This window comes from Aquarana catesbeiana, linkage group LG01, assembly GCF_042186555.1.
Source record: "Aquarana catesbeiana isolate 2022-GZ linkage group LG01, ASM4218655v1, whole genome shotgun sequence".
Classification (NCBI taxonomy): domain Eukaryota; kingdom Metazoa; phylum Chordata; class Amphibia; order Anura; family Ranidae; genus Aquarana; species Aquarana catesbeiana.
In genome coordinates, this window is record NC_133324.1 from 737,409,043 (window position 1) to 737,422,772 (window position 13,730).

Below are 13,730 nucleotides of genomic sequence, written 5' to 3' on the forward strand. Positions count from 1 at the left end.
CAAAACGTGTAAAAAGTATAGCGCTGTGAATACTTTCCTGGAGGCACTGTATACAGACTCTTTGCACATGAGCCTTGGGCTTCTTCCAGACAGAGTAGACCTTTTATCAGTGCCTCCTGTTCCAACCTGCTTCTCAAGTTGTGAATACTTTATGTCTGTGTACCAAGCTCTCCTGTGCCAATTTAGAGCAATGATTATCACCAGGGCCAGTTCTTCCTCCATCTTGCACAGCAGTTGAAGGAGAACCTTCACATAAGGGAATGCATTCACCACTGGTTTCATTGAGTACAAATGAAGCACCAGGGTATCCACTACGAAGGCCATGGAATACGCAAAGAGCAGTGTCATTCTAGAGACCTGTGACAGTACATGCTCTAGGGCAGCAACACAATATAGCAGTATCAAAATACATGAGCTGACACTGTTCCATCAGATCAGAATCCTCAAAGACAGAAGCATGTTCTGTCTGACAAATGGCACAATGGCCAGCTTTAAGGCAAAACCAGAGAGCAAAGGTTGCCTTTAATAGGGTTCCAAAGCATCCATCAACAGAATCCTTAGAGGGAACATTCTGAACAGGAGCAGTGAGATACATGTGGACAACAGAAATGGCAGGATCCACTACCAGAACAGACGACTTTATCATAAATTCGTTTTCCATAGGATAAAACTTAGCAAAGAGTTTGAGGAATTAATACCTTTCCAGATTTGGTTGATCCTCATAAAAAAGTACAGTTAATTTGCACGTGCACTGGAAAAGTCCTTCTAGACTTTGCCTGCCGTTTATTGCCCATAGGAGCTTGTTTAGGCCGAAGAGATTCTCGTGGTGCTAAGCAAAGGTTACTACGTAGGGCATAAAAGAGTGAGCTCACAGTAAAAAGCACAGGGCATGAAGTCTTAGCGTGCGTCTCATAAAATACAGGATCCTCTTTGCAACTACCTCACCATTCCAAATAATTTCCTCAGTCCAGAATGAAAATCATGAATAGATTCAGGTGGAATGCCAGAAGAGTGTTGTTGGGCCCTGGAAACCAAAGATTCTTAATAGGCAAAGTTTTCAAAGAAATCAGACATAGTTACAGTGAAATCTGCCTTTGTTAGTTAGGCCATATGTTGCGTGCCTGGGAGGGAGCTAAATATAGGAAGGGAGCGTTGTCAATTTAGAACCTTAGCCTGATGCAGGGAAACAGCTACCACCATGAGAGTTTTCCTGGTATTCTTCAGTGCAATCTGTAGCGAGAGTGTTATTACTGTAGGTCCTTTTTTTGGCTCCTCTGTACCTTGTGTCTACCATTAGTGAGAGGATTCCTATGTGTGGTACTCATGAAACTGATGAAGCATGACAGTGTATTGGCATGTCCGGTAAAGGCTGATAACCCAGGAACTGTCCAATGTCCTGTGGCCGTGTCTCTGAAACAGCGGGCAGCCAGGAAACCAGCAGACATACTGTATTTCTAGGGTTCTAGGCGGAAGTGCATCAGCCGAAAGGCATAGTGCAACTACTGTATGTCACCACCTGAGCAGCAACATTGTGTGGGGAAATACCTGGCAAATATAAAACCAGGTAAATGTTTGTTATGCAATTACCTACCACCAACACAGTAAAGACCTTTACAGCAGGAGATAACACAATAAATATCCATATGTATGTTAAAAACAGGACTGGGTCATAAATGCCTTATCCATGCTGCAGGTTTCTTGAGGGGACCAAACTTCCATCATCACAGTGGGCACAAGGGTCCTCAGGGTCTGGATGCCATAGGAATGGACTACAACCCAGTAACTGTATAGCACCCTGTTGCGAACTACACTCATTGCACCACATGCCAAGGTGAGTACCAAACAGAAGTACCAGTGCCCAAAGCAAACAATACAAGCCAGTCATGCTACTGTGGGATCCAGCTACAGTTTTTAAGATGTACATAGAAGGAAAGCAGATCAACTGAGGTGAGCCCTGAGGCAACAAGCAACTGAATCTTGACAGAAGTGTAAGCTGAAGTAGAGTAGAGAATTTAAAAAAAGACCAGTTTAGAAACCTTTCCATAGGTCATCCAAGGACACAGGCACTAGCACGGAGTGGGTAGTGTTATAAAAGGGTGCATTAGAGGCATTCCCATCAAAGCCTTTGCCAGTGTCCAATTACCTAAAGATATTGCCATATAACTTCATGGTCTGCGAATTCCAGTCCTGTACTATACAATTAAGATAATTTTGTTTTAAATATGGTATAGCTGGGCTTTTTCATGCAGCTTAGAGGAAAACATTGAACGCAAATCCTTTTAATAACATGCCCTAAAGCATGCCATAAACGTGTACAGGGTGTTGCAGTACAGTACACATTTCTGGGACAATCTCAGTAACTGTGTACATTTGCAACATATATTTGGCTTTCTATGTGATTTTTATCTTTTACAATTGCCTTGCATTACATAAAACAGCATTCTGAGGGATAATTTTAGCAGTGACACATGCGGTTTCATCAAGTGTTAAGAGGTCAGTTTGGCAGGACAATTTCTAAAAGTCTCATTTAGAATTAACCAACCTCAGATGACACAGCTGCAGTTGGCCAGCTGCTTGATATGCAATAAGAGAGACTTGGTCAAAAAATACTAGCGACAGGCAGTTTTACTACAAGAATTAAAAGATCAAAGATGAGCAAGGCTAGGCCCAAATTCAATAGCGGCAAAGAGGACACACAGTGTTTTACTAAAAGAATTAGGATATTGCAGAGGATACAGCTGTTTAACATTGACCAACAGCTAGACAGGTTTTAATCAGGGCACTTTTACACTGATGCGTTTTTTTCCTGCGCTTTTACCTTAAAATCCTATGGGACTTTTCACACCACTGTGCTGTGGTGCAATTTGAAAAGTTCTGCATGCTGCATCTTTGGTGCGGTTTTGAAAACTGAACCAAAAATGCAGCTTCCCATTGAAATGAATGGAAATAAGCTGCAAAATCATGGTAAAAACACACCCGCGATTTGAGTTTTTGGTGCATTTTGTCACATGTCCATTTTACACAGTTGCAGGTGGCCCAAAAATGCACCAGAAACACAGGGGAAACCTATTTGAAGCACAGCAAAATCACTGTAAAAAAGCAATTTTTCTACAGACCAGTGTGAAAGGGGCCTAACTGCTTTTATTTTTAGAGATGCTAATTAATAGTCCTGTGAGCCTCCAGGTGGTTGACCAAATCAGATCTCCAAAGTAGTGTATCTTACAAATGCTGCTAACGTTACGCGTGTCTCATATACCATGCGAGATAATCAAATCAAGTTATAAAACGCTGCGCTAACAAAATGATAAATATATAATTAATAAAGTGGTATTGTGCTCTCTCGTGACATGTATAAAATGTCCAAAATACTATACATTAAATGTGCAATAAACTTCAATAAATAAATGAATAAGAGTGCTTCAATAAGCCTGTGAAAAATATATAAATATTCCAAAATATTTGTGCAATATTCAAACAAATAAATAAATATTTCAAGAAAAAAATCATCCATGCGATTCAGTGTTGCATCCATGCAATGCAGTGCTGTATCCCTGTAATTCAGTGATAGTGTAATGTTCAAACAATATTAGATAAAAAATTCCAAAGAAATATCATCCATGCGATTCAGTGCTGCATCCATGTAATTCAGTGTTGCATCTGTGCGATTCGGTGCTGTGTAGCTTAGTGCTATGATCAAATTAACAGTCCATAAACATTCCAAAATCCATCCATGTGTTTCAGTGAACACAAACTAAAGTGCTGTGTGCTCATATAAGTGCTCCCCCCCAGGTGATAGCCCCTCACCTTAGGGCGTGTGACTTGGGATTAAGCTTGGTCAAAATGCGCCTTAGAACCTCTATGGGATCGGTATTGTATGCTGGATCCTGGATAGGTTACACTTGTGCCTCTGTTCCTCACAGCAGTCCAACCCACAGAGGTTCTAAGGCACATTTTGACCAAGCTTAATCGCAAGGTCACATGCCCTAAGGTGAGGGGCTATAACCTGGAGGGAGCACTAATATGAGCACACAGCACTTTAGTTTGTGTTCACTGAAACACATGGATGGATTTTGGAATGTTTATAGACTGTTAATTTGATCATAGCACGAAGCTACACAGCACCGAATCGCACAGATGCAACACTGAATTACATGGATGCAGCACTGAAATCGCATGGATGATATTTATTTGGAATTTTTTATCTAATATTGTTTGAACATTGCACTATCACTGAATTACAGAGATACAGCGCTGCTTTGCAAGGATGCAACACTGAATCGCATGGATGATTTTTCTCTTGAAATATTTATTATTTGTTTGAATATTGCACAAATATTTTGGAATATTTATATATATTTTTCCCAGGCTTATTGAAGCACTCTTATTAATTCATTTATTGAAGTTTATTGCACATTAATGTATAGTATTTTGGACATTTTATACATGTCACAAGAGAACACAATACCACTTTATTAATTATATATTTATAGCGCAGAGTTTTATAACCTGATTTGCTTTTATTTTTAATATGGGTGAAGAGGAATGTAGTGAATACAAGTGATATCATTTAGGGTAATTTTGGTGCATACAGTTCTTGCAATTAGCTCTTTTCTATTTAAAATGATGCAGTGGTATGCCGTCAACAAAAAAGCAGCTTCAAGCGCAGGCGGTCAGTAAAAAGTGAATGCTTTGCGCACCCTAAAATTTTAAAAAAATGGGTAACATAAAAAATAAATGAATGGGGGAATCGCCAGCTGAAATGAAAACCCTAAAATATTACCCCTAGCCTTGATTATATATATTTAACCAAGGACTCCACTATCCAGTTAGGCCAGCCAAACAAGAGATAATTCAAAAAGATTCAACCCAGCAATATTATAAATTCCAAAAATTGCTGGTGACAACAATTTTTAAACCTCATTGATTTTTATACGAGTACAATACTTATGAATAAATGCCAAGTTAATTCAATAAAAAAACAACTTAAAAAAATAAAAATAACCAACTTGACCTCATGATGGGAAATGCTGTAAACTTTGTACTTTAGAGATTGGTTCCCTCCAAAAAGTGGAAGTGCTATACAGTATTGTGGTGAAAGATGGTTTGGGTACTTAGTGTCAAAGTTTGTAATTGACAAATATGACTATTGATCTAAAAGTTATTGTGAAACACAGTAAGAACTTATAGATATAGAGAGAGAGCGAGAGTGAGAGATATATATAGTTTAACATACATACCAAAAAAGCCTTACATATCGTTAAAATAAATGTTATGGGGACCTGAACTCAAAAAAGAGAAAAGTTGCTACATTATAGAGATTGTTAGAAGTGTTAGTTGTGCCTAATCAGTACCTTGAACATGTATTTTGTCTCAAATTATTCCTGAAAAAAGTGTGCTTTCTGGTATGTGAGGGTGCATTGCACATAGGCAGCACTGTGCCTACACCCATATAACTGTATGGATTGTGAGATCGATAGCACTGCTTCCTCTGACCGATAGCCTTAGGAGATTTAAAAGTGGGAGTTGGTGATATTACTACTATAGTGCTGTACTCCTTGCTCGAGTTTGACATGAGGAATAAGAAAAACCCTGCCACTACAGAGAAATACACTGCAATTGAAGGCATAGTATCCGCTGCAATGAGACTACAGACATTACTGATGACTAATCATTTGCCCTCTGCTTGCCTTTTGGCGTTCAAATCATCTTTACCCAACATTATAAAACTTGTACTAGGCATCGATAATGTCTAGTTGCGAAAGTGTTAAAATACAGTAGTTGTAGTAATAGATCGTTTTCCATAAGGCTCTCGTAATGTAGCATTTGTGGTAAACCATTGCAATAATCCTTTCTAAATTTTATATGGGAAGAAAGCAGATCGGAAGGAGAAAAGACAGGTATTACCAGCACAGCTTAGCTACAGTTAGCAGTGGAACAAACCTCATGTGAGATGCAGAATCTTCTGGAACAGATGCAACAGCTTGGACAGATGGCAGTTTTGAATTAGAGGATCCACTACCTAAAAAACAAAATTAGCAAAAAAAAAAAAAAAACCCTTTTTTTAGGATCTGTTTTAGCATCGCAAAGCATGACTTAACTATTTTAAGGACATCATGTTTCAATGAAAGCAAAAGCACAGAAGAAAAATCAAGTGTTTTGATCATGCCAATAGATGCATTCACAGAATTATTTTGCAGGGTGAGTTAAAGCATCTCCACAGGCAAAGCCTGATAAAATCTACAAATGCACATGTGGATAATAAGTACAGTAGCCACTTCAAACATGTGGAATCAAGCCGCCTTATCTCACTCCTATCCTCTCACTGATAAACTGGCTCCTTCAAACTGACAGTTTTACAGACACTCACAAGAACATAAAAGAAAATGCAAATAGATCATCTGTCTAGCACCCTTCTCTGTGCAGTTTACTGAAAATTCACAGTCCCCAAGGCTCTACGCAAATAATGTCTTTTGCAATAAAGTATCATTTAAGACCTTCTCTACTTTCTGCCTCCTCATAAAAAAAAAAAAAAAGTTCATTTATTTTTATTTACAATGAATGGTTTTACATTTCACCCATTAAAAACACATTTTCTACTTTTTTACATTTAAAGAAAGGATACTTAAGATGGTGAATGCAGGAATGCAGAGAGAGACCACAGAATATCCAAAAGATGGGTGTTATTTTTATCCACAGCCACCAAATTAAAAGGTTAGCCATACACGTTTAGATTTCTCATGGGCTAAACTAGAGAAAAATCAATAGATTCCTCCAGCCACAATAAACAAGTTGGATAGGGGAATCCGCACTGTTGGCCATTGTATTCAGTCAGCACCAGCGGCTGTCTGAAAGCCCAAACAGCAACTGCATGGAATAGGATGCAGTTGCTGTTTGGCCAATAAATTCCACCTGGTTTAGACGGCTTTTAAATCAAATTTTCTCTTGCTGAGTGGTGCCAACAGGACTGCTCAGGGCACAAATTTCAGCCAATTCACAAACTATTGCTCCTCCTAACAATGGCAAAAGAAAGCACACCAAAAAGATACCTTCCATCACAGCCTCAGTCGCTACTATTTTAGAAAGCTAAGTAGTAGCAGGGCCATCAAACGCTACATCAGAGGGAGTGGGACTTTGCGTGAAGCACGTAGCAGCAACTGAATGAATAGGTGGGTATGTAAAAATTATATTTATTGGTAAATACACGTCATATACATGAAAACTGTGAGCATTAAAATACAATACACAGTAAATTATCAGGATCCACCAGAATTGATATATATACACAAATAGTTGATTACAGAGTAATGCCTGCATGATCTAAGGCCTCATTCACACGAGGCGGACTCCGTTTCCACGGAGTCCGCCGGCTCAGCGGGAGATCTCTCCGTTGATCTCTGCTGAGCAGGCGGATGACAGGTCCCTCTCTGCTCACTGAGCGGGGATGGGCTTGTCAGGCACCACTGCTGCCTATGGAGGGATCTGATGAAAACGGACAGCATGTCAGTTTTCGTCAGATCTCACCCGATCCGATAGCGACAGATCCGGATGTAGGGCCATCCGTCTGCTTTTAGCGGATCGGACGGGGTCGGATGTCAGCGGACATGTCTCCGCTGACATCCGTCGCTGCATAGGCTAACATGGAGCACCCGTTCAGGTCCGCGGTCAAAACTGACAGGCGAACCTGAACGGTCCGATCGTGTGAAAGGGGCCTATGGCCTCGTTTTTCCCAGTCAGGGTTAATAAGAGTATAAACAAACATTATCCCCCCCCCCCTTTAGACTTCTAGTCGCTTTATCAGCATCACCTTCACTTCACTTCTTTATATTATCCTCACTCTCTTCCAATTCAAACCGGGACCCAAGTTCACCATTGCACCCAAACTCAGTCCCTATAGTCTGGGCTTCCTCATAATTACATTCTCATTACATTCACCTACAGAGACCGAGATCCTATCTGTGTTTGGCTGCCTTCGCTGGACAAGCCCCCGCCACAGCTTCCGACCATGTCGTCTTTGGGTGGCCCAAGATTCCCAGCATTATACCACCAAATGCTCAATTCTCTGTAAGTAACATATGGCAGGGGAATTTCTCTTCCATACTGATACATGACCAAAGGCTAAGTCCATTTACTTTAATTGTAGATTCATCACGTGCCTGCTCCTGACGATTGGCTACAGCCATGAAACGCATAGATCTATGAGATGCCATGCTTTGTACTAATCATGCGATTATCAGAAACCTTATACAATTATGTTTACACTCATAACCCTGACTGGGAACAACAAGGCCATAGACCATGCAGGCATTACTCTGTAATCAACTATTTGTGTATATATATCCACTCTGGTGGATCCTGATAATTTACTGTGTAATGTAATTTGATACCCATATTATTACCACGTGCTACCATGCGGGAATTGAATCCCAATTTTTATGTTTTTAGGGCTGGGAAAATTAAAGATTAATTCCTCGATTAATTGTACATTTTTTTGATCGATCAAAATTCTTTTGATCGGTACTCACCTCTCCGCCGGCTTACGAGTCTTCAGGGAGTTCCGTTGGAGATCTGGTGACGTCATGGACATCGTCACCAGACTCCTCCCCCCTTCCCCAAGTGCCTCCGTCTGCTAATGAAGGAAAGGGGGGAGGAGTCCGGTGACATCGATGTTCGTGAAATCATAAATTGAGGAAGACAGATTCTAACGATTTAATTGATCTCACTGGTCAAAGAATTTAAGAAAAACCCTGGACTTGGCTGTGAAAATCAACATATCTGAGGGCTTTCCTGGCTGTAAGTCAGTTTGACGATGAACTGACATTGATTGGTTATCTAGCAACCAAGAAGCATTTATGATGAGGGCACTTTTTTCCCAAAGAGCTGACACTATGCTGTCTCAGCAGGGGATGGATGTCTCTGGCTCTCCATCGGTCCCCCGATGCACAATGGTGCCATTTAAAAAGACTGTAGGGTGACGCCGTAGCCCCCGCCCCGCTGAGGAAGTTCTGATTGAACGTAACGCGTACGGGGGAGGAGCTATGCATGACGTCAGCTAAAAGTAGTTGGATCTGTATGTGCGTTATAATTAATCGAAATTAGTCGATTAAATCGATTTAAAAAAAGATTAATCGAACACAAAAATTTTAATCAGTAACAGCCCTAGTATATTGCCAATGTTATGTACCTTTAAATATCCTTTTAAACATACCCACCTATTCATTCAGTTGCTGCTACGTGCTTCATGCAAAGTCCCACTCCCTTTTTTCTCTTCATAATTGACATGAATGGAAGCATATGACCTTACCAGGCCATGGCTTCATTTAAAGTCCCAAATCCCCCCTCTCTCCTTTTTGTATTAAACCATACATCAAAATTATGTTCCATTTAAGCCGGGCATAGATGGCTCAAGTCTAGGCCGGTTCAGTAGGGTCTGGATTTGATTTGAGCCATCTTTGGGCCAGCTGTTTGTACCCATGTTGATCCATCGATCAACTTGAGTACAATCAGCATATTGGATTTCTACATGCAATTATTGCCACCCCCCCACCAGGAGAACACAATCTCTTTGGTGGAGGGATTCCCCATCAAAACTTACTGTGTTGATGGGGGAATCGAGTGATTTTCTTTTGTGCAACCCATGTGGTTGCAGGAAAGAAAAGAAGAAAAAAAAAAAATCGCATCTTCTATGGCCATCTATGGACCCAGAGCAATTAAAATGCAGGAATCTGTGCACCTAGCCTATTCTAGGATTCGTTTCGAAGTTCCTTGCTGATGTAATGACTGAAAAATTCAACAAACATCAAAAAACAAAGGCTCCTATGGAGACACAGTTCAAACCGGAGGTCTGAACATAGGCACCAAGGTTAGACTTTTTCTTTATCGATTTTTAGAGAATTTCTGTTGACGTTTACAGCTTGTAGACATTTTAATTTAGTCCTCTATGGAAAAAGCTTTCCCAACAAACACAAAATTTTTTATGAAAACGTAAATTTGCTAGAAACTAAAGTAAATGTGATATGAGTCCTATGACAAATAGAACGAAGCAAACCCAATACAACTAGTGGACTAGATAAAATATGTTTAGAAATGATGCCTCGTAGCTCAAAAATAAAAAACCTTGGATTTTGTAAAACATTCATTGGGGCTAAATGTCAAAGCCTAGTACACACAATCAGAAAATCGGACATAAAAAAATGCTTTTGAAGTAATCGTACGATAATCTGATCTTTAGTACACATCTTTCGAGAGCTGAGCAAGACAGTTCCTCCGAAATTATTTGAAGGGACAGACGTGAAACTTTTTCTCGTATGATACTAGATTGTATGATTTTCGCTCATTCCATAGTTTGACAAAAAAATTTTTAAGAAACACGGAAGTCCAAGGCCTCGCATGCTCCGAAACGAAAGAATACAATACATCACTTCTGAAATTGTATTTTCGTAAGTTTAGCAACCTCTGCAATTTCGATATAAAACTAGCATACAAAAAAAACAAAACAGACTCATGCGCTCCATATTGTCATGTGTACAAGGCTTAAATGCAACAGGTCTAACATTTGTTGGCTTGCGATAGTAAGCAATTGAACAGACACCCATTGTACAAGAAATTGAAGATGAAATAGCTGCCTTTGACATATTTTTACAAAGAACATGTAAAATAAAGAAGCCATCCTGAGAAAAAAAAGAAATTGAATTGTGCCACTGTATTGGATGTTTTGCTGGTAGAAGAAAAGCAGGACTTAGAGAAGTATAGCCAAAGCTCATTTGGCTGTACTTCTCCTGTGGATCACAGGAGTGCAGTTTGTTCTGCACTCTTATGATCCGTTTTCAGCAGACAGTGGGCTGAACTCTGCTAACGTCACAGAGCCGGTTCAGACTCAGAAAGATCACAACCATATGGTCGGGATCCATCCGAAAGCTGCTGAGAGCCTGAGCCCGCCGCTCCCGCTACCTCCAGTGAGTGCAGGGGGGCAGAGCAGAGAGCTGCTCAATAGCACCTGTAAAGCGCCTGAAAAAAGCCTCAGCTGCAATCCCAGTGTGAAAGCCCGAGTGTTCACACTGGGGCGCTGCGCTGGTAGGACGCCAAAAAAAGTCCTGCAAGCAGCTTCTTTGCAGTGCTGTATGACCGATTAATACACCGCTGAGCAGCGCAATGAGCAGCGCCGCCAAACCGCTAAAGCGGCACTTTGCCAACGGTTTTAACCCTTTTTCGGCCGCTAGCGGGGGTTAAAAGCGCCACACTAGCAGTCGAATAGCGCCGCTAAAACGACGGTAACGCGCCACTAAAAATAACGGCATTTTACCGTTGATGACGGGCGCTGGCAGTGTAAAAGTGCCCTAAGAGTAGATGATTCATGTAGCATTTACTTCCTGGAATCCATCTGCCCTTCCTCCTCTCCTGGGATGTATGCCATTTACCTAGGCCTGGAAACCAGGTACTTTTTTTTTTTTTTTTTTTTTACTTAAAAGGAGTTTAAAACAAGTAAATAGGATATCATTTTCCTAGCCATGTACTATAGCTAGCAGCATAAGTATTAAAAAAGTGCTAACAGAGTGAGGTCCTGGGGGTGGACTCTGTTTTTGACAAGGTTTATATCAGATGGCTAGTAAACCAGAATATAATCAGATCTTCCTTTCTGGAGGAAAAGCTTGCTGGCCTCCCTTGGGCAACATGCTACAAATTTTGTGGTTGCCTGAGCAGAAATTATGAATGAGGTACAAACAAGGGATTGCAGTATACAAGACTATCTATTATACACTACATGTGTACCCCAGTCAAGTGGGCCAAAGCCCTACTAAACTGCTATCAATGACTATGGACCCAATTTAGATTATCTCAGGTGATCCTCCTATGTGTTTTAACTGGTGATTTCCTGTAATATCCTGTGATATCCAGGTGGCTATACACTGCAAATTTCATTCAGACCAAATTAGTTTAGTGGATAGCCCTGTTCTGTTTGACAAAAGTCAATCGCATACACATACACATACAAACACACACACAGTATCTCACAAAAGGGAGTACACCCCTCAAATTTTTGTAAATATTTTATTATATCTTTTCATGTGACCACACTGAAGAAATGAAACTTTGCTATAATGTAAAGTAATGAGAGTACAGCTTGTATAACTGTAAATTTGCTGTCCACTCAAAATAACTCACACAGCCATTCATGTCTAAACCACTGGCAACAAAATTGAATACACCCCTAAGTGAAAATGTCCAAATTGGGCCCAAAAAGTGTCAATATTTTGTGTGGCCACCATTATTTTCCAGCACTGCCGTAGCCCTCCTGGGTATGGAGTTCACCAGAGCTTCACAGGTTGTCACTGGAGTCCTCTTCCACTCCTTCATGACATCACGGAAGCTGGTGGATGTTAGAGACCCTGCGCTCCTCCACCTTCAGGAGCAATCAATTTTAGAAAGTTGTGCACTTTGAGCTGTCATTAACAGCAAAGAGAAAGGTATCCAAAAATTTAGGAAATTTTCACCTAGGTCATATAATGTGTCCACCCCTGGTTTCGAGGTGGCTGCCGTCTTTTAACAAACATATCAATTCTGACACCGTATATAAGACACAAGAGGTCACTAATCAATACACTAGGGCAAAAAGAAGAAACTGCTAAAAATCAGTTTAGTTTTCAGACCAGTCATCCAAGCGCCTTGTTTTTGGGCCAGTCCTCTTTTCACAGAAAGCGCAGAGTCTATGTGAACTGTGATCATAAATAGAATGGAATGTTTTCTTTGGACTATGACTGCATTAAAAATGAATTTGCATTGATACGATTATTCGAATAATTACTACGATTGTGTTATTCCTGCTGTGTAGACAAATTAAATGTTTAACCTTGAATGGTCTTAAACATTTTAATTTATTCTACAAAGCTTTTCCTTTGCTTCTGCAATGATCACACTTATGTTACCATTTTGCCTGATTTTCTCTCTCTCATTCTAAACTGACCACCCTCACTTCAGCATTTCAGGTTATATTAAAACACCACAATTAAGAGCCCATTCACACAGGGGCAACTTTGGATCCGACTTCAAGTCGCCCCAAGTCGCCTCAAGTCGCTCTACATGAAAAAATCAATGTAAGTGAATGGATCTGTCTTAATGGACACTACTGCAGTCGCTCCGACTTCAGAAAAGGTTCCTGTACTACTTCAATCCGACTTGAAAGCAACTTGTACCCATTGATTTCAATGGAAGTTGCCTCCAAGTCTGATCACTGTTCATACTGAGGCAACTTTACAGGAAGCAGAAAGGAAACAGAAAGTAATTTCCTCCACTAAACAGCCAGCCCCCTCCTTCTCACACACAGCAGATAAGCTCTGATTGGCCACTTGTAAAGTTCCCTGTCCTGCAGGCGACTTCAAGTTGTGTTGTAAGTTGCCCCAAGTCGTGCTGTGATTCATACTCAAGTCGTGTCCAAGTTGCCTCCCAAAGTCGCGCTGGAAGTCGTGTTGCCCCTGTGTGAATGGGCTCTAAAAGAATGTTGTGCACGTATTAGACACACTTTTTTTTTACAAGATGCAAAACAGTACACCAAGTGGATTTTAAAAAAGATCACTGCTATCATGTAAATGCTAACACCATATTGTAACAAAGTAGAAGTGTTGATTTGTTCATTAAGAAATCTGCTATAACACCAATACATACAGTGCCTTGAAAAAGTATTCATACCCCTTGAAATTTTGCACATTTTGTCATGTTACAACCAAAAACAAATGTAT

The 13,730-nt window shown here is 40.4% G+C and overlaps 1 protein-coding gene across 1 annotated transcript in view; it reads right to left on the reverse strand.

Annotated features, from left to right (window-relative positions):
• Window positions 1–13,730, reverse strand: part of LRBA (LPS responsive beige-like anchor protein) — a 1,038,582-nt gene that overhangs the window by 779,166 nt on the left and 245,686 nt on the right. The window contains exon 31 of the mRNA XM_073604899.1: window positions 5,941–6,019. Within this exon, the coding sequence (XP_073461000.1) occupies window positions 5,941–6,019 (79 nt within the window). The remainder of the gene's footprint in view (window positions 1–5,940; window positions 6,020–13,730) is intronic.